General features: G+C 39.3%; 2 protein-coding genes across 4 annotated transcripts in view; one reads left to right on the plus strand and one right to left on the minus strand.

Moving 5' to 3' along the window:
• Nucleotides 1-5,131, minus strand: part of LOC105482793 (heparan sulfate 2-O-sulfotransferase 1) — a 197,153-nt gene extending 192,022 nt beyond the window's left edge. For 2 of the 3 annotated variants that reach the window (XM_011743133.3, XM_011743132.2), the window contains exon 1: nt 4,606-5,131. In XM_011743133.3, coding sequence (XP_011741435.1) covers nt 4,606-4,729 — 124 coding nt within the window. In that variant the 5' untranslated portion in view covers nt 4,730-5,131. The remainder of the gene's footprint in view (nt 1-4,605) is intronic. The other variant, XM_011743134.3, reaches the window with a different exon arrangement.
• A 467-nt stretch (nt 5,132-5,598) lies between these two features.
• SELENOF (selenoprotein F) overlaps nt 5,599-26,891 on the plus strand; it is a 50,192-nt gene continuing 28,899 nt past the window's right edge. Inside the window, exons 1-2 of the mRNA XM_024793097.2 lie at nt 5,599-5,743; nt 17,011-17,178. Of these exons, the coding sequence (XP_024648865.1) occupies nt 5,660-5,743; nt 17,011-17,178 (252 nt within the window). The 5' untranslated portion in view covers nt 5,599-5,659. The remainder of the gene's footprint in view (nt 5,744-17,010; nt 17,179-26,891) is intronic.

The following is a 26,891-nucleotide window of genomic DNA, read 5'->3' on the forward strand; positions in this document are numbered from 1 at the left end:
TACAGTTGGAAAAAATGAATTATTTACTGAGAAAATCATGATAAATCTCTGTAAACATATAAATGGTTTAAAGAGCCAAATGTAATAAACTATAAAATACTATAATAAAATAAGAAAATGTACACAATCTTGGCTCAGGGTAAGTCTTCCTAAGCAACATATGAAAACGACTTACCTAAATTGATAGATTTAACTGTGTATATTTTAAAACTTCTATATGAGCAAAACACACCATAAAGTCAAAAAACAAATGGCAAACTTGGACAAAAACAAATGCAAGAGGCCGAGTGCAGTGGCTCACGCCTGTAATCCCAGCACTTTGGGAGGCTGAGGCGGGTGGATCATGAGGTCAAGAGATCAAGACCATCCTGGCCAACATGGTGAAACCCCGTCCCTACTAAAAATACAAAAATTAGCTGGGCGTGGTGGCACGTAACTGTAATCCCAGCTACCTGTGAGGCTGAGACAGGAGTGAGCTGAAATCGCACCACTGCACTCCAGACTGGGTGACAGAGCAAGGCTCATCTCAAAAAAGAAAAAAAAAGCAGAACTTATGACAGATAAAGGATTACTAATTCTAACATTTAAAAAAATAAGTAAACCACCCAATAGAAAAATAGACAAATGAAAATTAACAAATAAATGGGCAATAAACATATGTAAAGATGTTCAACCTAACTAGAAATCAGAAGGTAAATTAATTCAGTATATCATTTCACAGCCTCACACTGGCAAAAATTAGAAGCTGATTATCTTCTAGTGCAATGAACATGTGCTGGCAGTGTAGATTACTATATCTTCTGAAAAACAAAAAAAAAAATGTTGAAAAGTAGATTTTTAAATCTATTATGAAATATGTATATCCTTTGTCCCAGCAATCTCACATACAGAATTCATCCTAGCACAAAATGACATCAACATGAGTTAAACAGATATATAAGGATGTTTCCTGTAATTGTTTATAATACTAAGAAAAAAAGTCAAAAAATTATATATGTGTATATATACACACACATACACACACACACACACGACAGATGGGGGACAAACTGAATGTCCGTTACTAGAATAATGGCTTAATAATTTAGGCCGGGCGCGGTGGCTCAAGCCTGTAATCCCAGCACTTTGGGAGGCCGAGACAGGCGGATCACGAGGTCAGGAGATCGAGACCATCCTGGCTAAAACGGTGAAACCCCGTCTCTACTAAAAAATACAAAAAACTAGCCGGGCGTGGTGGTGGGTGCCTGTAGTCCCAGCTACTTGGGAGGCTGAGGCAGGAGAATGGCGTGAACCTGGGAGGCGGAGCTTGCAGTGAGCTGAGATCCGGCCACTGCACTCCAGCCTGGGCCACAGAGCGAGACTCCGTCTCAAAAAAAAAAAAAAAAAAAAAATTTATGATACATGCATACTTTGGAGTATTATACAGCTATTACTAATAGAATGAGTAAGTCACATCTATATGTACTGACCTGGAAAGATGTCTATGACATTCAAGGCAAAAAGAGCAAGCTTCATTGTAATATGTGCACCACAATGCCATATTTGTTTTTTAAAAAATAAAAATAAAAAAACTATATTACTGAATTTTTTTTCAGGAATTCCTAATTAGTGAATTTCCCAAGTAGTCAATGAGTATACCTCAGTTTTGAATACATCTATTGCTCTATTAGAGGTCTTACCATCAAAATACTATATTCTCAAATCAAGGAATATTAAAGCCAGTATCAGACAATACTATGCTTTGGAATCTTCTACAATGAAAATGATAATAACTACTTTTAAGGACAAAATGTTTAATAGGGTTTTTTTAATGCCAAAATAAAAATGCTTTTTTAACATTGTGATTTTGCACATATGGAAAACAGCTAGATTTTTTTTTCCTATAGTAAAAATAAGCTATCTATTTCAGTTGTTTCATTGGGTAACATAATTATGTTCATTACATGAATATAAACAAGGGGCAGACGTTACACTAAACCAATTCCTTTGTGTCAGAAATTCAATTTTCTCTGAATGATATTCATTCTTAGCAATAAATGCAATTAAACATTGATATTACAATTTTAAAACTCTATTCAAATAGCTAAATCTTGGCGTAATGTCAATATAAAGTCTTAAGCAACCGGACATAATTAAAGGAGCAATTGATTTGGAATCAGACATAACTGGGTTGCAATCCTGGCTCTGCCACTTAAATGTGATGTGGTCTTGGGCAAGTTATATAACCTCTAAGCCTGTTTCTGCACCTGCAAAAATGGCTTTCTGTTGTTTTTTGGTTTTATTTGAGACTGAGGCTCGCTCTTTGCCCAGGCTGGAGTGCAGTGGTGCGATCTAGGCTCACTGCAATCTCTGCCTCCCAGGTCCAAGTGGTTCTCATACCTTAGCCTCCTGAGTAGCTGGGATTACAGGCGCCCGCCACCACGCCCGACTAATTTTTGTATTTTTAGTAGAGATAGGGTTTCACCATGTTGGCGAGGCTGGTCTCGAACTCCTGACCTCAAATGATCCGCCGGCCTCGGCCTCCCAAAGTGCTGGAATTACAGGCGTGAGCCACTGCGTCTGGCCAAAAATGGCTTTAAATGGTGTTCTTACTTTAAACATGAGTATCTAAGATGAAAAGTGCCTAGTACAGAATCTGGTTGTCAAAATATGGTTTCCTCTGCTAGGCATGGTAACACCCACCTGTAGTCCCAGGTAGACTTACCTGTAGTCCCAGGAGGATTTTGATGCATATTTACTATTTTTTATGAAATTTTCTTTCTTGTATCACAAGAAAGCACTTTATATTTTAACTGTGGCATTATACGTCTTCAGAGAATTTTCTTTTAAAAATTATTCAGATTGTGTCTATGGAAGCAATTTTCAAGTATATGGGGAAAAAAATGTTAGCCAAGGAGGAAAACCAAAAACTTAAGTCATTCTAACCCACTGTAATGTGTCTAAGAAATCAACTCCAGAGAATTCCAAAGAGGAGTCTTTTCTTTTTTCTGTAGAGCTGGATCATTAATGACGCCAGAATAATGACCAATAATGATCAATGACCAGAATAATGATCAATAATGACCCTGAATGTCGCTAAATGGATACAAAAGAAAAACCGTACTGGATAACCTTCAATATTTAAAGTGGACATTTTTTTCCATCATACAAGATACATATTAATAAAAGAACTGGTAAATAAACTGCGTATCTCTTCGAATTTAGAGTTGAGGACTGGGAGTATCTTTGGTTTTTCTCCAACTTTAGTTGCACTTCATTCAGATTTACTTGATGGTTTTTCTTTCAAGGCTCTTTAAAATGTCAAGGCTTTTGCAAAGCCTTGTACCAAAATAGCTGCTGTACGTATATCACAATTATTTTCTGGTACATTTTTCCTAAAAATTAATCATCCATTCACAGTAACATCTATTTCTTAGTCTAAATTATACTGCTGGGGTTTTTTTGTTTTGTTTTCTTTTGTTTTGCTGGCTTCTCAAAGGTATTCAAAATGATTTTGAGGTGAAAGTATGCAAAAAACACTTCACATTACTTTTCCATATTCAAATTACATCCTCTTGAGTTGATTTTTAAGTGCCATGCACATTTTTAAATCAAAATTTATCAATGTCAATTCTTTTAACTCTCGCTCTCCATGCTGAGCTCTTCCAAATGCCAAAGTTCCCTATTAATCCGAAAGTACCTATTCTCTGTGCTTTTTTTCTGGCCTTTCACAACTTCGCACCAACTTTTTGTACTTCAGAACCCTTCACACATGAAAGCACCTGTTAACCCTTTAAGGTATTTAACCACATGGTTAACTTTCCGCATAATCCTACTTTTCCTTTAACAAACTTCACTACATAATTCCCCTTCAGCGTTCCCTCCTCTTCGAAATTCACATCAACACTGCCGCGAAGCAACATACATAGGCATCCCTATTCTCAAGCCCCAATTCATCAGTTTAGCGCCACTAAAGACTTTAAATCTCCGGACCCTCATTTCCGTACTCCGATGAAGCTTTTCACTCGCGTTCCTGCACTACCCCGCCAGCCCCCCTCAACTAGCAATTATAAGGTCCCTTGCTGCCCCTAGCACAAGAGTGCAACTCGCTACAGTGTATTTATTTTACTCTCCATCGTCGCAGCATCTCCTTCCATTTCTGCGCACCTATCCCTTCATGAACCCCCAGAAGAATTCGTATCCAGATGCCCATAGCTCAAATTAGAATACCCCTCGTCTGACATTGCCAGGGCTTTCTGTACGACTTCCAAGAGAACACGCGATGCTGAGCGCTTCTGTCTCCACCAGCAACACCCGCTCCCCATTGAGTTCGGTCTTCTCTCTCACTCTCTCCGTGGAATGCCTACTTCGGGGCATCCCTTTGGCTCGGGAAGCCCAACCTTGCAACCTCTGTCCCGTGACCTCGCGAGCCCAGCACGCCACTCAAGCTTAATTCAACCCATTCTTGGAGCTCGTGCCCTCGCTGCCCCTAGTTCCCGGTTCTCTTTGAAACCTCTTTCAGCCCCCGAGCCAGACCCCAGGTTAGACAAACGCCCACTTGCTCCGGCGGCAGTGCCTCCTCGGCCCCTTCCACAGCACTCAGCCCGGGGCAGTTCAGTTCCTCACCTAGCTTCGAGCGGGACTCCTCCAGTTTCTGGATCTGGTTTTCCAAGAAGAGCATCGCCACCGCGAAGGCCACCACCGCCAGCAGCTGCAACTTGGGCGGCATCATAATCCTGAGAAGCCCCATGAAACCCGCTGCTCGGGATCAAGACATACCGCGGGGGCGGGGAGCGGGGCCCCGGAGGCGAGAGAGACGCCGGGAGGAGCCCGCCGAGCCGGGAGCGAGGCAAAGAGAGCGCGACAGCGAGAGAACCACCGCAGCGACCCCCCTTCTCGCCTCTCTAGTCCCCCTCCCCCAGGCGCTAGCACCAACGCCGCCGGTGTCCGCTTCTCCTCAGCCGACTCAACGGCCGCCCCCTCCAAAAGCCCGCGCAGCAAACAGCGCGAAGCGGCTGCCGGGCTCTCGCCTCCTTCTACTGCCTCAGTCCTCGACCCCCGCGCCCGCCTGCCTGCCCGCCTTCCTCTCTTCCTTCCTTCCCTCCCTCCTTTGCTCGCGGCCGCGCGCCCCTCCACTAGCGCTGCGGCTGCGCCGCCCTCAGCCCCGCCCCCGCCCATCCCCCTCCGCCACCACGCGCACGCATCCGCGTACGCTGCTCGGCAACCAGAAGCCCCGCCCCTCCTCCCGTTCGGGTCCAATTATTGGACCGAAGAGCCCCTGCGCTTCGCTCTTGGTTCGGTTTACGGTTGGTTTCCTCTGCCACAGAGCTCAATCAAGACGACGTTCAATTGGGTAAACTTGGAGAAGAAGGCAGGGCTAAAACTGGCTAAGGCGTGGCTTCTTGGCTGCTTGACGAAGTGTCGTGAATGAAAGAAAGGAGACCGTAGAAGCAAAGAAGTGGGGAGTTTAGGAAAGTGCCTGATTTGGGTAATCGAAAGCACCCAGTGACTGTCTTTGTATTTGATGACTTTTAAGCCCTCATATGCCGTTATTTAATACCTGTCACTTCCAAATAAGAGATGTAAGGGCAACGGCCGTTAGCGTTCTATTTTGGATCAGGCTCTGGAGTGGACGGCCCTAGCTAAGGGGTCCTTCTAGGCAGCCAGAAACCTGCGGAAAATGGTAGCGATGGCGGCTGGGCTGAGTGGGTGGCTGGTGCCGACGTTTGGGCTACGGTTGTTGTTGGCGACTGTGCTTCAAGCGGTGAGTGTAGATCACCTTCGCAGCTGCCACAGGGAGAGTAGGAGAGATTGCAGCTGAGGAAGACGCAACATTCAGTCCTGGTTGAAAAGGGCGGGGAGGACTCCTTAATGACTGCTGCGGCCGGAATGCAACGTGGCTTAATTTCTCGGTTGATCCTTGTTCTTCCCCGCCTTGGGTTTCTGGCAGCAGTTTTCTCCTGACTTCAGATTGTCTTTGATACTTAGCTTCTCTTATACGGCTCTAGCTAAAAACAATCTGTAAATCACACCGGGTGGGAGGGGGAAATAATAAAGCTTGGCAAGAAGTGAAGGTTGTTTTTAAACGGGCAGAACTGCAAGAGCTCATGACGAGACTTCCAAATCTTAGAGGCAAGTCTTCAAGTCTTTGGTCCAGGAGAACAGTTTCTGTTTGCCTTTCTCTCGCGCGCGCTCTCTCATTTTCACCACTTCTGTTAGCCTCTTAACCTCCGTTCTCCTCTGCTATTCACAAATGGCTGGGTGCGCTTGAGTGCGATTTGTGCTTTTAAACAATGTTGTTGGAGTAAAAGGAGCTATCTATACCAAAGTATAATTTATTTTTGAAGTTAATTTTTTAATGATGTTCGTTGTCTTTAAGACATTGTTTTTTATTTCATTTTTCTCTATTGGCAGAATAGAGAAAGGCAGAATACCTTTGAATGGGAAAGGTGTACAAACTAATGATGTTCGTTGTCTTTAAGACATTGTTTTTTATTTCATTTTTCTCTATTGGCAGAATAGAGAAAGGCAGAATACCTTTGAATGGGAAAGGTGTACTTTTAACATTTTTTCTCATATCCATGTTTTGCTGTGTGAATAATAAAATTTTAGGCATAGTGCTGAAAGCTTTTACGTTTTTTATCCTACCTTAATTCTTCAGGCAGTCTCTAATAAGGAGAGCTGGTTTAATTTACTTATCCAAGGTTGAGGGTGTGAGGGACTACCCCGGAGTCCTCCGTGAACACCTCTGCTTTCCTTTCTCAAAGAGCTTGAAAGCATCCTGCCTGTTTGCTTTGGCTACTTTATCCAAAAGGTAGATTCTTAACTTCTCTAATTAACATTCCATTGCTCTTGTTATTCAGGCATTTGGTGCTAGGAATTATTGGATCACCTACCTCTCCCTAAACTTTCTACTGTTTAAGAGTTTTTGCGTATCTTTAGGTCATTTGAGAATAACATTTCAGGTTGTCTTTTTTTGATCTCCCTCTGTCTTTGTCAGTTGTCTTATAGCTGTGTAACCACACTGTAAACCTGGTAGCTTAAAACAGCCACGATTTCTCATAATTCTGGGTCAGTGGAGTAGAACTACTCCACCTATGTTGGTTTTCCCCTGGCCTCATTGATGCTTTTTATTGACCTAGTAGGTCAACTAAACTGAAAGGTCCCAGGGTTACCACTTTTCATAGTTGGTGCTGTCAGCTCCAGGACTTGGTTCTCTTCCATGTGACCTCTCATCCTCCAGTCGGCCAGACCAACTTCTTTTCATGGCACTCTCAGGGCAGCACTCCAAAAGGGTAAAAGCTACAATGCCTCCTAAGGCCTTGCCTTGGAAATCACATACATTCCATCACATATTTGTCAAAGCAAGTCACAAGACTAGTTCACATTTCAGGGATGGGGAAATAGATTCCATCCCTACATGGAAGGAATGACAGAGTCACTTTGCAAAGTGTGCATACCAGGAGAGGAGGAATTTATGGAATTAACTAATTCCATGTGTAATAATGATAAGAGTTAATTAAACAGTGTACCACAGTGACTGTTCACAGAATCCAAGCCAGAAATTTGGGTGTCATATTTGACTCCTTTCCTTACATATCTCATATCCAGGGAATTACTGAAACTTACTGATTTTAATTCCTAAATATCTCAAATTCATCCAGTTGTTAATCATTCAGGCCATAAATATCTCTCTCCTCAAAAATAACAGCCTCTTGGTTCACCCTTTGAATTATCCCTGGCTGTATTCAGAATCTAAATGATTGGCTTTGCCTTTGTCGGCTTCCCAATTGCCCAAGCCAAAAATTAGTCATTTTTGGCCAGGTGCAGTGGCTCATACCTGTATTCCTAGCACTTTGGGAGGCTGAGGTGGGCAAATCACCTGAGGTCAGGAGTTCAAGACTAGTCTGACCAACACGGTGAAACCCCGTCTCTAGTAAAAATATAAAAATAGCTGGGCGTGGTGGCACATGCCTACTCAGGAGGCTGAGGCAGGAGAATCACTTGAACCCAGGAGGCGGAGGTTATAGTGAACCGAGATCGCACTATTGCACTCCAGTCTGGGTAACACAGCGGGACTCCATCTCAAAAAAAAAAGTCATTTTAAATCCTCTTTCCTTTCACTCTCTGAATTCAATTAGTCGTTGAAGCCTTAAAAATCTCTAAGCCAGTCCACTTAATAATTCTGTTTCCACAGTTAATACTTACGTTCAGGCCACTATCTTTGCCTAGAATTACAACAGCTTCCTTAACTGGTCTCCCATCTCATCATTTCATTTCCAATCTCTACAGTGCGTCAAGTAATCTGCCTAAAACTTAAATCTGTCATGATTAAAACTCTTCAGTGGCTGCTTATTGCTTTTAAGGTGAAGTCTGTCTTCCTCAAAGTTCCTTAAGGAGGCACTTGTTTGTCTGTCCAGGCTTATTCCCCAACATTTACGTCTATTAGGAGAGCAGAAAGGTACAAGTGGAGAATTGGCATCACTTGTTTAGCTTATTTCACATACCGTATTCTCCCTCACCAGATCTTTGAACATGGTGTTTTCATTACCTAGAAGCCGCTTCCCAGCTTCTCATTCTCTGCTCCCTTTCTCCTACCCTACAACAAAAAAATATGGCTATCTTCTACTTACTCTCTTTCTGTTCTTAGCAGAGAAATCACTTCCTCCAACAAAGCTTTGCTATACCCCAGGTTTGGATTAAGAGTCTTTCTATGTGCTCCAATGGTGATCAGTATTTATTTTCTGAGATACTTTCCATAGTTTTCTTTAATAATTTCTTGTTCTTTGGCATTCTCCTACCCACCCCCAAAGGGAAGTACCCTGTCTTTCCTGTTGACTGTTTTATCTCTAGTGATATATATACAGAGTAATACAATACTTGATGTATAAGTGAAATGTTTGATTAATTAATTAGAGAACCCACAAGCAAAGGTCTGAAAACCTGGAAGTATGAAATCTGTTGGGAAACTATTATCAGCTTCAGTAAGCTTCATAGAGCTCTATTATCAGTGATCCCAACTGGAGGTGTGTAGATGAAAATTGTTGGAAGGAGGAGAGGTTAAAAAATGCACATGCTTGGACTTTGCCTTAGATATGATTCAAAAATTTGTGGTAGCTGTGCAACTCTAGCTAGTAAGTAAATGTTAGACTGAAACCTTTTTTTTTTTTTTTTTTTTTTGAGACGGAGTCTCACTCTGTTGCTAGGCTGGAGTGCAATGGCGCCATCTCGGCTCACTGCAACCTCCACCTCCCAGGTTCAAGTGAATCTCCTGCCTCAGCCTCCCACGTAGCTGGGATTACAGGTGCATGTCACCACGCCCAGCTAATTTTTGTATTTTTAGTAGGGACGGGGTTTCACCATGTTGGCCAGGATGGTCTTGATCTCTTGACCTCATGATCCACCCGCCTCAGCCTCCCAAAGTGCTGGGATTACAGGCGTGAGCCACCGCGCCCGGCCAGACTGAAACCTTTTGAGGCAGGAATCAACTTATCCATTTTTTTGTGAATGTGACCCCCACAGGATGGAACATCCTAACTTACAACACAGTAAGCCATCAAATGAAACTATTGGGTTATCAGCCACAGCCACACCATTCCACCAAATATTCCCAAAGACAGCCATCATATGCAGCCTTTCTCTCTCAAACTCTGCCTATTGAATTCATACTCATGATGTATAATTTAGTGGAAAGTACACTACTTTTAATGAAATGTATTTTTTAGTTTTATCTTCTAATAACTAAGGCAAATTATTTACTCTTGGCCTTTGTTTCTTTATCTCTTTCTCCCTGAACTAAGATGTTTCAATAGAATGCAAAACTTAACTCACATTCCACTTCCAGACTTGCAAAGTTACATGTAATTTCTCCCTTGCATGTTGTATCACCATACTTTGTTTTTGTTTTTGTTTTTGTTTTTTTTGAGACTGAGTCTCACATTGTCGCCTAGGATGAAGTGCATTGGTGCAATCTCTGCCTCCCAGGTTCAAGCGACTCTCCTGCCTCGGCCTCCCGAGTAGCTAGGATTATAGGCACACACCCCCATGCCTGGCTAATTTTTTGTATATTTAGTGGAGACGGGATTTCACCATGTTGGCCAGGCTGGTCTCGAACTCCTGACCTCATGATCGCCTGCCTCAGCCTCCCAAAGTGCTGGGATTACTGGCTTGAGCCACTACCCCTGGCCTTGTATCATCATACTTTATACTGTATTATGCAAATCCACACGGTCTTAGCCAAATCATAGCTCTGTGTGTGTGTCTCAGTATCCCTCCACTCCTCCTGTCCCTGTGCCAATTAGAATGTAGCCAAAGGGAATACAGGAACCATTTTTATTTTATATTCCCTTCATTGTGTCTCGTATGTATTTGTTCATTTAAGTCCCTCTGAAGTGTAAATGGCCCCAGTTTGTCTGTGTTGTTGCTTAGTGCCATCAAAGTCAACAGGATATTTGCAATTTGTGTAGAGCAGTGAGGAAGCCCAACCATCTCAAAAATACAAAAATGACTCAGAAAAGAGAGAGTGCTGGACAATTCACCCTTATTGAACTGTTACAACTTCCCTAAGGTTTATTCATGTCTCTTCTGTAGTAACTAGTGCTTTTAAGAAAGCAAGAAAAACCTTGAAAATGAAAAGGGGTATAGGTAATTGTTGAAAAAACACTAAGAAGTTGGAAACTGCATGTCACAGTTGGCCCAAGGGGAAAAAAAGATCAGGTGGCATAAGAAGTTGGCAGTAGTGAAATCTTTGGAAGCTCCCAAAGGAGCTTAAAAGGGGATGAGGGAACAATTTCTTGACACTTTGAGATTGAGATACTGCTATGGATAAAACTGTCATTGGGACTGCACTCATATTTTGTTAATTGATACCTCTGAGTTTCTTATACTAGACAAGTTGACTTTTTACCATTAACTACTCCTCTGAATAGCTTTAATTTCAAGTTAATAACTGCATATTTGTCAATATTTCAACGAGATAACAACTGGATATAAAATGATTTAATCTGAAAATACATAGAATATGCTTAAATAAGCAATAGAAAAGTGATACTTTAGTACAGTCTAAGGGAGTTGTTTACTAGCATTCCCCAGAACTAAGTGATGATATTCAATCCTTCATTCAGATCATATGTAATATTTTCTCATTCAAAAAGGCACTACACTAACAAGTGGTATAGAATGATAATTGTGTATCATTCTTTCTGAGATACCCCCCACTCCATTTGTTCTCAGGTTAATATCTCGCTGGGTCTTTTAGATCACACAGTTATAATTGTTGGTGCTTTTATTATTAGTGGTACATACAATAATGGTGTATCATGGATTCTGTGAAATATGGTAGTCAGTGGTTCGGGGCATAGAGAGCATGCTAGAATTAGAATCTTGATGCTGTCATTTCTTGTTTCCTGTGTGGTCTTAGACAAATTACCTTAACTATCCTAAACCTGTTTTTTTCTTTATGAAATGGTGATAACAATACCTGTTTCACAAGATGGTTAAGATTAGATGGAATAATAATGTAAAGTACTTAACAAGATATCTGCTGCTTTATAAGAGCTTGCTGTAATGGCCATGTTTCTGGTATTCATTTTCATAGAGTTCATTCTGTAATCCCATCTGTTTGCTTTTGTCTCAGATTTGAAGTTTGCTCAGAGAGTTATAAAGACCAGTGAAGAGATAATGAATATGTAGGTGTAAGTGTAACAAGATGTATAGCTATATCAGATTTTTAAGGTAATGGTATAGGAAAGTTAAGCCGGTTTCTCTGCTGCCAACTCTAATCTAGAAATAACTCATTAATACTAGAAAAATAAAACAATGAGTAATGCATGGAGAAGGAGGGAATAGAGCCTTGTCACTTGTCACACTTGTCACTCAGGCTGAAGTGCAATGGCACAATCTCAACTCACTGCAACCTCCGCCTCCCGGGTTCAAACGATTCTCCTGCCTCAGCCTCCCAAGTAACCGAGATTACAGGTATGCGCCACCACCCCCGGCTAATTTTTTTGTATTATTAGTAGAGACAGGGTTTCACCATGTTGGCGAGGCTAGTCTGAAACTCCTGACCTCAGGTGATCCACCTGCCTTGGCCTGCCAAAGCGCTGAGATTAAAGGCGTGAGCCACCGCACCCAACCAAGCAACTTAATTTGTCAATTTTGCTTTGAAATAGAGAAAGCTAAATGGTTATCCTAGCCAGGAACCCTGTCCTTAGAATCCTTGTCTTTCTTTCAAGTGTGGCTAATTAATCTAAAATTTAATATTTGCTCTTAATGTGCAAATTTAAATGCCAATCAGTTACTTTTGGCAATAAAAGGATGGCAGGAGTAATATCAAACTCTCGTATATTAGCATTTACCTGCCAGGTACTTAAAAATACTTTCTGATGTCCTTAAATTCAAAACCTTAAGTCTGCAAAACCAGTGATAGAACAGCTAGAAAAAAGTGTTTACTTAAGAAACTCGATACCTTCTATCTCCCCTATACTTAATCTTTTATCCCATGTCTAGTATAGTGTTAAAAACATTTATATAGTGTTTTGTAATTTTTAAGTGTGCTTTCACAGTGGAAGGTGAGCCTAATACCAACATGTATTCAGTACCTACTCTGTACTGGGCGGGATGCTAGATGCTTTCTGTGCACTTCTTTAATCCTCAAAACTCTGTGAGATAAATGATAATACTCCCTGTTTAGAAGTAAGGTTGTGGCCGGGCGCGGTGGCTCAAGCCTGTAATCCCAGCACTTTGGGAGGCCGAGGCAGGCGGATCACAAGGTCAGGAGATCGAGACCACAGTGAAACCCCGTCTCTACTAAAAATACAAAAAATTAGCCGGGCGCGGTGGCGGGCGCCTGTAGTCCTAGCTACTCAGGAGGCTGAGGCAGGAGAATGGCGTGAACCCAGGAGGCGGAGCTTGCAGTGAGCCGAGATCGCGCCACTGCACTCCAACCTGGGCAACAGCGTGAGACTCCGTCTCAAAAAAAAAAAAAAAAAAAAAAAAAGGTTGCTCTGTGATGGCATTAGAATCTAGATGTGTTAAGACTTTGAAATACATGATGTTTTGCATAGTCATGCTCAGTCAGTAGGTGCTCCGTAAATGCCAGAATAAAACCAAGTAGTATGATTGCATGATTATTCATTTGAGGTTCTTATTTTGTTGTTTAACGGTTTTGGTAACAGTTTTTTACGCTTGTTAAGGAGTTCACAATTTCCGGAGTTCACAATTTCCAAAGTGATTTCAATTTCACTCTTTCTGCCTCTTTCAGTAACTATGGCTGCAAAACAGAATTACCCTAAAATTTAGTGGTGTAAAACAGTTTGTTATTTTGCTTTCAAATTCTGAGGGTTAGCAATTCTGACAGGGCACAGCAGGGATGGCTTTTCTGTTCTATGGTGTCTCAGACCTCAGTTGAAACATTAGGGCCTGAAATCTGAAGGTGGTTTACTCACATGTCTAGTAGCTGATACTGGTTGTCAGCTGGAGTTTTCAGTTGCTCTCTACATGGGCCCTTCCATGTTGTCTCTCTAGTATAGACTTCTATACAGCAGATTGGCTAAGTTCCAAAGCTGATGTTCCTAGAAAAAGAATGCTAGCCAGGCAGAGGCTGTTTGCTCTTTTACGACCTACCCTCAGAATCACATAACTTCCTTTAAACTCTGTTGTTCAAAACAGCCATGGCCCCTGCCCAGATTCAAGGGGAGGGTACATAGATCCCACTTCTCAGTGGAGGACTAACATTGTAAAAACATGTGAAATGATGTATACACATTGATGCAGCCTTTGATACATATTGATTGCCTTGTCTTTGGAAAACACATTCTGCTCATTGTTACATTTGATTTTCAAATTAACCTGTGAAATAGATGAGGCAGATCACTTTACTGATGGAGAAATTACCCAAAGTACTAGTGTAGTAGCAAGTGTCTTATAGTTAAACTAGAGAAATCAACCACACAAATTAACCAATAAAGTCTCAGATCCCTCCCACTAGGCTGGGATGTTTCATCTGTTTTGAAAAATATATACATATGACATTATTACAGAGATAGGATTAAAGATGTATAAAATATCAAATCAGCATTTTGGGTGAATATGCCAACAAGTACTCAAATTTTCTTTTCATTGGGAAATGCCACTGGATATTAATCTACCTCGTGAGTTTAGAAAAGGATTGACACACTGCAACTGGTGGGCCAAATTCAGTCAACCCTGTTTTTGTAGAACGAATTAACATAAATAGCAAAATAAAACCAAGTTTCACTGGAACACAGACACACTCATTCATTCATTCATTCGTGTGTTATCTGTGACTAGTTCTTGCACTGCCATAGCTGAGTTGAATAGATGTACAGAAACCATATAGCCACAAAAGCCTAACATAATTATCTGGCCCTTTGCATAAAGTTTGCAGACCCTTGGTCTAGAAGATCAATCAGTTGCAGTCAATCTGAAATTTTCCCTACCTGAAGCTGTGGCTTTGTCCAATTTATGTATTCAGCAGGTATATGAAAACTGTCAGAAGTGAGGGAAAGACAGAGAAACAACTTAATGCTTGCCATCGAAGAGTTCATAGTATTGTTGAGGAGTCATATTTACATAGTACAGTGTCATGAACAGTACTGTTTTACAACTGTGCACAACTTTCTCGAAGAAAATTGTGGCTAATGATTGAGATCTTATTTATTTGTTTATTGTCAGGAACGCTTCCTAAAAGACCCATACTGATTAGATTCTTGAAAGTAAGTAGGATATTACAAGGTGAAGAAGTGGAAACAGAATCTTAAATATAGGGGAGACTACGAGCAAAAGTGTGTTTGAGTAGGGCTTTTATACTTCAGGGTACTATAGGAATTCCTTATAGCTGGAGGAATTGAGGAAGTAATGAGAAGTAGCTTTGGCAGTGAACATTTAAGCCACTGAGGCAGGAAAAGACTTGAGAGCTCTTTAAGAGAATTATGAAAATATATTAATTGGTTGTGAGAATGGCGAAGAATATGGAGTGTAGGTCAGTAGGATGACTGATCTGGGCAACTAGCTTGTCAGAGAAATGGTGCCATTTTATTGAGATACTGAATACCTTAGGAAGAATAGATTTAAGAAAAAAGTAAGTTTCACTGTTGCAGATTTTGAACTTGCAATGCTTATTCAACACCTAAATGTGATGTTGAGTGGACTGTTGGCTTTGGAAGCCTGACATTCAAGAAAAAATATTTAAGAGTTTTCAATAAATGCTTATCTGAAGCCATGGATAAATATGCAGTAATAAATAGAAGGCATGTAAAACTAAGAGAGAGCCAAAAACAGAACTGTGGGAAACAATAGCATTTAAGAGATGCAGAGAAGAGAAAAGAAAAGGAGGACAAGCTTTTGGACGGGGTAGTTGAAGCAGAACAGTTTTGAATACCTTTGCATTTGGTAATGTTGGGCAAATTTTGTGGAGTAGTAGGAGCAGAAACCAGGCTATATTAATGAGTTTGGGGAGTTAGGAAAAAATAATAGAAACCAAGCTGTAGTAACAATTCAGAAATGACAGAACGTGGGAAGAGCAGTTAGGACCATAGGGCTTAAATATACCTAAAGGTTGAGGTATTGATGAAATGAAGTATCTGTGAAGATAGAGAAGATAGAATCCAAAGAGCAAGTAGAGGGATTGGCCTCAGACAAATGGAGGTATACCACATTCACTGATACATAAAAAAGAATGGATGAGGGAAGAGAATATTGTTGAAAGCCTGCTTTTGTCAGCCATTCTGATTGATTAAATCATCTCTGATTAAATGTAATGATTTTTTTTTTTTTTTTTGAGACGGAGTCTCGCTCTGCCGCCCAGGCTGGAGTGCAGTGGCCGGATCTCAGCTCACTGCAAGCTCCGCCTCCCGGGTTCACGCCATTCTCCTGCCTCAGCCTCCCGAGTAGTTGGGACTACAGGCGCCCGCCACCGCGCCTGGCTAGTTTTTTGTATTTTTTAGTAGAGACGGGGTTTCACCGTGTTAGCCAGGATGGTCTCGATCTCCTGACCTCGTGATCCGCCCATCTCGGCCTCCCAAAGTGCTGGGATTACAGGGTTGAGCCACCGCGCCCCGCCAAATGTAATGATTTATATAAAGTAACCATAGCAATCTGTTTTATGTAGGAAGTATTGCCCCTTACTTTATGAGTGAGGAAAGCTTGGGGAGGATAGTTTGCCCAGGGTCACACATCTTGTAAGTGGTGGCACTATTACCTAAAATCAAAAGCTTGAATTCTGGCATGCTGTTGCCTACACCATCCCCTTTCCTGTCCTTCTTCTGCTGAATGTGACTGTAGATAAACCCTATAGTTAATCTTACTCCATAGACCCTTATGAACAGATGTTGAGTTCTTAAAATGAAACTAAAATTATTTTTTCTTATAAGAAAATTCCTTTTTAAAACAATAAATCTTTAAGAAAATATTTATGTAATAAACATCATGAACAATGATATATCTTTTCTTGTTAATCCATGTTTTAGCTAAGCTGAAAGATGATAGATGTTTAAGAAAAAAAGCTTGTAGGGGAGGTGGGAGAAACCAGACTATTGTGTAAGGTTACAGAGTTTAAAAAAGAATTTATTGCTGGGTGCGGTGGCTCATGCCTGTAATCCCAACACTTTGGGAGGCTGAGGAGGTGGGTGGATCACGAGGTCAAGAGATCAAGACCATCCTGGCCAACATGGTGAAACCCCGTCTCTACTAAAAATACAAAAATTAGCTAGGTGTGGTGGCGTGCGCCTGTAATCCCAGCTACTCAGGAGGCTGAGGCAGGAGAATCGCTTGAACCCAGGAGGCAGAGGTTGCAGTGAGCCGAGATTGCACCACTGCCCTCCAGCCTGGTGACAACAGCAAGACTCCCATTTCAAAAAAAAAATTTAAATTTAAAAGAATGTATCTCCGAAAGAAACATTTCAGTAACTTGTCTTCAATGTGTTAGTTTTTGACAACCCCATGTTCTCTTTTGGGGAAACTTTGTAATATAAACATGGAATTGTGTTTTATTTCCCCATTTTTTATTTTCAGGTTTCTGCTTTTGGGGCAGAGTTTTCATCAGAGGCATGCAGAGAGTTAGGCTTTTCTAGCAACTTGCTCTGCAGCTCTTGTGATCTTCTCGGACAGTTCAACCTGCTTCAGCTGGATCCTGATTGCAGAGGATGCTGTCAGGAGGAAGCACAATTTGAAACCAAAAAGGTACTGTTTTCTAGTATATTCCTTCCATTGGATGGTTTAGTTGAGATAAGGTAAAATGTAAGTTGCTTAATCAATTTAAGTGTAAAGAAGCCTCTTGCTTTTACACTTTTTAGTAAAACTCAACTGATTTCTTGTCTGGCCTATTAGATCAATCAAAGCAAATATGAAGGAAAAGTATGGTTGCATACCAGGATCCCATTCCACCATGATTGTCAAGCAAAGGGGAAGTAGAATCCCTATAACGTGCTTAGATCTTATAGTTCTCCAGTCTTCCTAACTTCTGGCCAAATGAAGCCAAAAAATAATAGGTGCCTTTGTTCATTTGTAGTAAGAACCCAGTGTTGGATGAAACTTGAAATGAAAGTAAAGCACATAATACCTGGCACTTAATTGTCTACAATAAATTATAACATTAAATCTGGTTAAAAAGTGTATGGACTGTTACTTTACACACCTATTGCTAGTAATTTGAGACACCTACCTTCACCTTCAACATGTGAAAACAGAAGGATAGGTAGTCCAGTCTCTCCAAGTGAACCTACTGTGTTTAAAACCTGCTGTTCAAACAAATTAATAGTGAACTTGCTCATCTTTTAAATATTTTCATCAAAACCTTTCGATCTATTTAAATTATAAAGTAGACTGTAAAGGTCATTTGTGATATCCAATTAAAACTAAATTGGTAAGATGCCTGTGTTTGTGGTGAGAAAAAATGTTAGCATATTTCTTTTGTTTCCTTCTAAATACTATCTTTGACTTGTACATGCTGAATTCTTTTTGAAGTACTACGGTTTGTAAAGCATTCAGACATAATGATATGTTATTATTATTGGTAGTAAAGGTTTATTTTTAACAGTAAGTACATTTTCGGAATTCTAAAAGAAAAACAAGCAGGCAAGCTTTGAAATGTTAGTATGCAGCCAAAATTTAACCCTTGATTTCTCTATATCTGAACCTGAAATTCCACGTATCTCAAAAATGGCTTGCAAAGCCTTACATGTTTTTCACTTTACTGGTTCACATACACCAGTAAAACATTTTAGTGTTGAGAAGATTTCTTTATGCATAAGTTAGTCTTTTTATTGCACGTAAATAAAATCTAAACAAGTTTTTTAAACTTGATTTTAAATAGATTTAAGACATACAACTTAACTAGTTTGGTAGACCTTTTGCTGCCCCTCCGTTCTTTTTGCTGAGGTATTCACATGGGACAAATTGCTGAATAAATCTGTATGAGTCATTCTTTCCTTATCTTTAAGCTATTCTGTGGGTTGTACCATTATTCAACCAACATTCTTTTTCACTGAAACACCAAACTCAGAAGGACTGAAGAACAAAGGGCGTTTTATAATAAACAGTGTTTACTATATGCATCCCCTTGTGATTTGGGTAAATTGAGAGGTCTGCTCTTTGATAACAGATCTGCTGAAACCGTAAACCAAATGCTTGTAAAAGCTATTTTTACTTACTGCCTTTCCTTAGTAGTTCTTCACAATACCCCAGTTTTTTGGTATAAGTTTAGTAGAACCAAACTTGCACCACGCACTTCTAAAATTAATTATATTGCTACTCAGTTTTCATTATTAATGGAGCTATATGTTGTATCTTAACACATTTCAGCAGTTGCAGCTCAGCAATAACAGTAGATCTGCTGGTTAATATATGCCCAACTAATTACAAGCTGGAGTGATTATCGTATCTCAGTACAAGTAAGCCTGTCTTAATGCATCTTTTACACTGAATCCAGTGTTTTTTTACTTTGCTCCTAGCCCCTAATCTCTAAGATGTAGTTTTTATTAGCATCGACTAGCACTCTTTGCACAAAACTGGTGATTTTTTTTTACTTTTTTCAGTAAGACTAGTGAAACCAAAATAGCAAAAAACACTTAAAAAATATTACTGGAAATATAAAAGTATGGCATGTTGGGGCAATCCTCCCATTTAGATGCAAACCACATGCAAGTATAGAAATAGTGCTAGATTTAATCTATGCAGTATTGTTCTCTGGATTTTTGGTACACGATCGTGGATTATACAACATATATACTTTTCTGTGTCACTCAACTCTGGCTTAAGGCTTAATTTAAAATCACAGTTTAATTTAGTTGTCAATAAAAGTAAAAGTCTAATATGTAGACTAGTGCCTTACATTAAAAATACTTAAGTCTGGGCAACGTGGTGAAACCCCGTCTCTACAAAAAATACAAAAATTAGCCAGGTGTGGTGGTGTACACCTATAGTCCCAGCTACTCAGGAGGCTTAGGTGGAAGGATAGCTTGAGCCTGGGAGGCGGAGGTTGCAGTGAGCTGAGGTCATGCCACTGCACTCCAGCCTGAGCAGGAGAGGGAGACCCTGTCTCGTAAAAGATGTATATATTTAAACATAGCTCTGTGCATGTGGAATCATTGTGAGTATAAATTCTTTAAAAAGTCAGGTTGGGTGCAGTGGCTCATTCGTGTAATCTCAGCACTTTGGGAGGCCGAGGCTGGCGGATCACGAGGTCAGGAGATTGAGACCATCCTGGCTAACACCGTGAAACCCCATCTCTACTAAAAATACAAAAAATTAGCTGGGTGTGGTGGCACGCACCTGTAGTCCCAGCTACTCGGGAGAATCACTTGAACCCTGGAAGCAGAGGTTACCGTGAGCCCATATGGCACCACTGCACTCTAACCTGGGCAACAGAGCGAGATTCTGTCTCAAAAAAAAAAGAAGAAGAAGAGAAAGTTGTAGTTTATATAGAATGCTTTAGCTATTTGTATATAATTTTAAAATGTTACTAGGACATTCATTTTTGGTTCTTAATTAGTTGGATGCTTTATATAGGTCTATCCAAGGATGAGACTCATTTTTACTAATGGTCACTTTTTTAACAAAGTGAATTTAGCCTTTGGTAGCCAGAAGCATAAAATTTTTGCCATAAATTATTCCCAATAAAAGCAGAAAATGACTTTGAAACCTTTGTCATTCTGCTGATTGATTTCCACTATTTTTATTTGGTCTCCCTCCCCTTGAGTTTTGATCATAAAAGACCTACTCAGCATCTCAAATACAAGCTAGAATGAGATTTTTGGTAAGTTATTTTACTACTGTTTTAAATAGCTTTGCTTACAACCCAGGTATAGTTTACAGACATTGGTAAGGATGTTGACTTATTGTAAAAATCATAACTAATTTGTAGCTTGAAGAAAATGTAAACTAATGAAACAAAAATTACTTAAATTTTAGTACTGTTTTTATACAGTTAGTATTTACTAAGGAATATAAGTGACTACAGCTTTATATATTGAGTCTTAAGATAGAAGGGTAAAGATACCCAGTCCAGTTGAGTATAACTCTTCCCATTGATCTTGTATTTGAACTTCCTTGTCCAACATTTTAGCTGGTTTAGGGAAAGTAGTTAATCTTTTGACTCTTGAACTCCACAATTGAGCAGTAACCTGGGAGGAAGGAGCAGCTAAAAATCGGAGACTGACAGGCTCTTGCAGCCTCTTTTTTGCTTTTGCTTATTCTTTGTCTCACTACTGGCTTTCAAAAAATATTTTTGACAAGGATTGCTATTTGTCCTAGTTGGATCACTAACCAGTTATTAGCTAGGGTTGTGGAATAACGCAAGAACCTATTAGCTGCACAGTAGCTGTGTAGCATGGTGTATTGGAAAGCAGACAGATAAAGCAGTTCTCAGGTAAAGAGCAGAGGTAGGTACTAGGTAAGCCCCTAGATATTTTATATCTTTATTCCTCAATTACTAGAGTAAACCACCTTTACATTAGATGATTTAGAAGATTTAGCTCAGCTTTCCCATCTTCTTAGACTTCTCCCCAACCTTACACACCACCACTATCACTCCCAGGTTATGTTAGCTACACTTTTGTATTCCCAAAGCACTTAGGGATACTTTGATTTACACTATATCTTATCTGTTGTTTTGCTTTTCTTTCTCTCCCAAAAAGTAACGCTCTTTGATTTTACCCCCCACCACCAGTACAGAGTTTCACTCTTATTGCCCAGGTTGGAGTGCAATGGCACAATCTCAGCTCACTGCAACCTCCACCTCCTGGGTTCAAGCAGTTCTACCTCAGCCTCCTGAGTAGCTGGGATTACAGGAACCGGCCACCACGCCCAGATCATTTTTTGTATTTTTAATAGAGACGGGGTTTCATCATGTTGGCTAGGCTGGTCTCAAACTCCTGACCTCAGGTGATCCACCCAACTCGGCCTCCCAAAGTGCTAGAATTACAGGCGTGACCCACCATGCCCAGCCTACTCTTTGATTTTTTTAAATGTTTATAAATCTCCAGCCTTTAGCACACAGTATTTCATAAGTTCTTGCCCTTGAATAAGGCTGTTTTTACTAAAAACAAGTTGGAAAAGGTGATTTTTTAAAAGCTATATTGAAAATATACTTAACTTTGTAGCTACTTGATAAATATATTTTTCATATATTTCACTTACATCCGGAAATCTATTTTTATAAAACTAAAAGAATAAGGAAACTTGTCTCCATGTTGGCAGTTATCCACTGGTAACACTCTTTGGTTATAATTATCTAACTACAAATATAGATCTCCCATTTCTACATTTTACTTACAAGGATGCCATAAGCATCCCAAATCTATCTAAAAAGAGATAATGTTAATTATTTAGCACAACTTTTTAGTGATTCCAATGTGACCACTCACCTTAATAGATAATTTTTCAAAGTGTACATGACCATGAGATTAAAATTGTTTCCTGGGATTTTCTTGGGATACATATAAATATTTTTCTGTTAGAATTTTTGAACTACTTACTATTTTCTAAGATGTGTGGTATTTTAATGGGTTAAATAAGTGGGTTATTTTTCTCATCTTTTTATAATCTTGCAAATTCTGTGATCTTGAACTTGCTTATGGCTGCTAGGTGCTTTTTTTTTTAATTATTTCCTTACTCAAGGTTCTTAATAACAATGATTTCAGCTGCTTTCAGACATTATTTTAGAACTTTTTTCTCCCTAACTATATCTGCCCCTCCCTTCTCCCCTTTTTTCTTTGAGACAAAGTTTTGCTCTTGTTGCCCAGGCTGGAATGCAATGGCAATATCTCAGCTCACTGCAACCTCCGGGTTCAAGCAATTCTCCTGTGGGTTCAAGCAGTTCTGCCTCAGCCTCCCGAGCAGCTGGAATTCCAGTTGCCTGCCACCACACCCAGCTAGTTTTTTTATTTTTAGTAGAGACGGGGTTTCACCAACTTGGACAGGCTGACCTCAGGTGATCCACTCCCCTCAGCCTCCCAAAGTACTGGGATTACAGGCGTGAGCCCCCGTGCCTAGCCTATATCCCCCTATTTCTTTAGTTAGTACCTTTTCTTTTTTAGATCTTGGTTTCCCAAGGTCCTTGTGGTTTCTTTCTTCCTCCTTCAAAATATTTTGATTTAATTGGTTTTAGCATTTTTAGTCTTTTGTGTTTACACTTGCCTTATTTCTGAACTACTATTCTGAAGGTCAAGCTTGTACCAAACCGGAGCACCTCTGGAGATAAGAATTCACTTAGTTGAATTACTTATCTTTGTGAAATAATAAACAAATTATTTCCACCTAATTTATTGTTAAGTCTTGATTAAAATACAAAGACTGCCTAGATTCAGATATTCTCTGCTACTCAGTGAGTGTTCTTGGACAAATTACCTGATTACTGTGTGTCTGTTTTTATAACTATAAATTGGGGATAATTATAGTTCCTGTCTCCTAGGGTGATTATGAGGATTAAATAAGTTAATATGCATACATTGCTTAAAATTGTGCCTAGCGTATAACAAGTAGTAGGTAAATACTTGCTGCAGGTGGTGATGACAGCAGCAGCAGTAATAGTAGTAATAGTAATCTGGTTTGCTGATGATAAAAGCAAGAAAGAATAGGAAATTTGGAGAACTCAGAATAGCATGATAATAATTGCTATTGACAACGTAGGGTAAAAGAAAATAGATATGAAATATAAATGATCAGATTTGCCAGTGATAAAAATTTGGAGCAATGTTTTCTATTATTCCACTTTCAAGTTCTCCTGGATTAGTTGAATCAAGAGGAAATATCTTCTTGCAGAATTAGTATGAAAATTTTTACTATTTATAACTACTTGTGTGAAACAAAATACAGAAATAAATTATGTCAAACATAATCCTAGTTTCAAATTTTTAAGTCCTTTCAATTGACGTATTTTAAGAGGAAAATACTACAAATTTTCCACTTTATAAATGTGTGCTATTTTGATCACATTAAAATGTATGAAAGATTGCATTTGGAGGAAAAAAGGTTGTGCTAATAAAAAAATTTCTCAAGACCGTTGTTAAAGTGGAGCTTAATTTTCTCTAGTTTTTTGTTTGTTCGTTTGTTTGTGTTGTTGTTGTTGTTTTAGAAATAGGGTCTCCCTCTGTTGCCCAGGCTGGAATGTAGTAGTGCAGTCATAGCTCACAGCAGCCTCCAACTCCAGGGCTCAGGTGATGCTCCCGCCTCAGCCTACCAGGTAGCTGGGATTATTGACATGCGTCATCACCCCCAGCTAATTCTCTATTTTTGTAGAGACAAGGTCTCACCATGTTGCCCAAGCTGGTCTTGAACTCCTGGCCTCAAGCTCTCCTCCCCCATGGGCCTCCCAAATCACTGGGATTACAAGCATAGGCCAACACACCCAGTTGTCAAGGTGGAGCTCAATTTTCTGTGACAAACCTAGTCAGAAAATTGAAGGAGACTCATATTTTAAAGTCAGTTTAGAAAAAAATATTTATTGGTTTTCACTATTCAGATGACAGATCAGGAGGAAACAATGATATTTTTAAAATTAGAAGTAACATTATAGCAGAAAATAAATTGAGCTATATGTTTGTAATATATAAAAATAATTACTTTATTAGAAAAAGCAAAACAAGCTATCAAACTAATCGCAATTATTTCAAATTTTTCTACTAACATTCTTCTCTTACTTATTTATATGTGTAAACCTATCACCTGGTAACAGATTTCAAAGGTTTAAGAAAAATTGGGAAGAGAAAAGCTTAAAAGTAATATTAAAAAAAAAAAAAAAAAGACTTCCAGGTTGAGAAGAGATTTATCTGAGTTTTAAAACATCTTGGTCCCCTTCACAAAATACCAGTAGAAGCATATGCTGCAGATCAGCAAATCATGCCATTACTTTTTCTGGCAAATAATTCAACAGGTCAGGGATTTGATAAAAGCCTTTTGTTTTCATTTAAAGATCTACTTTTCAGATAATAGGAAAATAACAAAAATCCTTATCTTCAATATTAATCTTATTATACTAGAATTGAATAAGTGGATCTAAGCAGTGTATAACATAAATTTATGAATATAATTGGATGCCCTCCACTTCCCATTCCATTACCTAGTTGGAACTGGACTAATTTTAAGTCACCTGCTTTATATAGTAGCATTATCATTTTTTATGTGTATTACACTCTGCCTTGATATTTGCATGCACTCCAACAGGCCAGAGACAGTGCAGAAGTAATATTAATTAACATGTATACCTCATTAGAAGTTTATCTCTTTCTTTTTATAAGAATTGTTGAGAGAGTTTAATTTTCTATTTATTTATTTATTTATGAGACGGAGTCTTGCTCTGTCACCAGGCTGTATAGTACAGTGGTGCAATCTTGGCTCCCTGCAACCTCCGCCTCCCGGCTTCAAGCGATTCCCCTGCCTTAGCCTCCTGAGTAGCTGGGACTACCGTCCCCGGCTACTTTTTTTTTTTTTTTTTTTTTTTTTTTAGTATTTTAGTAGAGACTAAATACACCTCACCATGTTGGCCAGGATGGTCTCAATCTCCTGACTTCGTGATCTACCCACCTCAGGCTCCCAAAGTGCTGGGATTATGGGTGGCGTGAGCCACCATACCCCGGCCGAGAGTTTAATTTTCATCTCAGCTTCTTTACTTCCTGACTTTGTGATTGGGCTAGCAAATAACCCCAGGAGCTTCAGTTTTGTTATAATAATTACATTGCTTTACCTTAGTGTTTATTTTACACTGGTTATATGCTAAGTGTTTTACCTGCATTATCTATTTAATCCTCACAACAACCCTATAATGTAAATACTATTATCCTTATTTAATAGAAGAGGAAACTAGGGTATAATCTGCCTACCGTTAGCTGGCAATTAGATGCCAAAACCTGGTTTTATCTCAAGTCTATTTGATTCTAGAGCCCCAAGTTTTTAAACTTCTATGCTATTTTACCTTTTATTTTGAAAATGTTAATAGTAAGACCTGCTTCACAGAGTTACTTTAAGAAGTTGGATGAGTTCCGTATAAAACACTGGGCTAGCTTTCTGAAGGCCCCTTTTGCCATTTATACTTAACAATATTAATAGAATTTCATTACTAGTTTTTATTTAAAAGCACCAAATCCTTATTTCTCAGTTTACCACAGACTTTAATGGCTCCTGTCACTTGGTGTTTTTCAAGAATATGTCCCCAAATTGGGCTTTATTTAAGGCCCAGCGAGATAACATGTTATATAAATCACATAATTTTTCTTAATTCAGATAAAAACGCATCAAAACATTTAGTTGTTTTCAATTTTCATGGCTATTGTGTAGTCAGTTGCAGAGTAATTCATAAGTCAGCTTAAACAGCAGTATTCAAGACAATAGCAACTTTTAAGCTTCAGGCTGTCAGAAAGAGAATGCTACGGATGTGTAAAACATAGAAGGATGAAATGGAGGTTAAGCTAACTGTGCGTGAAATTGTAGTTGCTAAAGAAATTTCACAGTTGCTTAAAATAGCTTCACTTTTGTTGTGTGTCTGTAAGCATCAGTACATGGACTGATATCTTCAAAGCAAACAAAAATCTAAATGTCTTTAACATATTATTCTAATTATAATATAAAAGCGTTATTCCCAAAGAAGCTTTTTTTAAACATATGAATAATGTTTGGCAACAGTTCACATTCAATGTAAGGATCACTAAGACTCCTGAGTAGCAGTAATACTAAATAATAACATAGGCCAGTGGCGGTGGCTCACGCCTGTAATCCCAGCACTTTGGGAGACCCGGGAGGAGCAGATTATCTGAGGTCAGGAGCTTGAGACCAGCCTGGCCAACATGGTGAAACCCCGTCTCTACTAAAAATACAAAAAAATTAGCTGGCCATGGTGGCAGGCTCCTGTAATCTCAGCTACTCCAGAGGCTGAGGCAGGAGAATCGCTTGAACCTGGGAGGCGGAGGTTGCAGTGAACCGAGATCACGCCACTGCACTCCAGCCTGAGCAACAGAGTGAGACTCCATCTCAAGAAAAAAAAACTAAATAATAACATAAATGTTAATTAAGTAAAATAATTAAGTAAAATAATTAAAAAATAAAAACTACTAACATTCATTAAGTTGTTATCTGAAAGTACTGTTCCAACCACTTTAAATGAATTAATTTATAGAACCTCACAACAACTCGGTAAATTCCATTATTATCTTTATTTCATAGTTGAGTCTTAGGCATAGAGATCTTACCTGAGGTCATACAGTGAATTAAGTGGCTATCAACGTATGTTTCATGTGTTTGTATAACAGAAGTTTGAAAGTTTATTTTATGAAGTTATTTAATTGAACCCAAAATATTTAAAATTGTTTATATCTGCTTTTAATATGAAATATAAATGCAGTCAGTTCTTTTACATAATTACAAATTAGGATCAGATTCTATCTAAACATATTACAACTTTCTGC

This window comes from Macaca nemestrina, chromosome 1 (genome assembly GCF_043159975.1).
Source record: "Macaca nemestrina isolate mMacNem1 chromosome 1, mMacNem.hap1, whole genome shotgun sequence".
Lineage (NCBI taxonomy): Eukaryota > Metazoa > Chordata > Mammalia > Primates > Cercopithecidae > Macaca > Macaca nemestrina.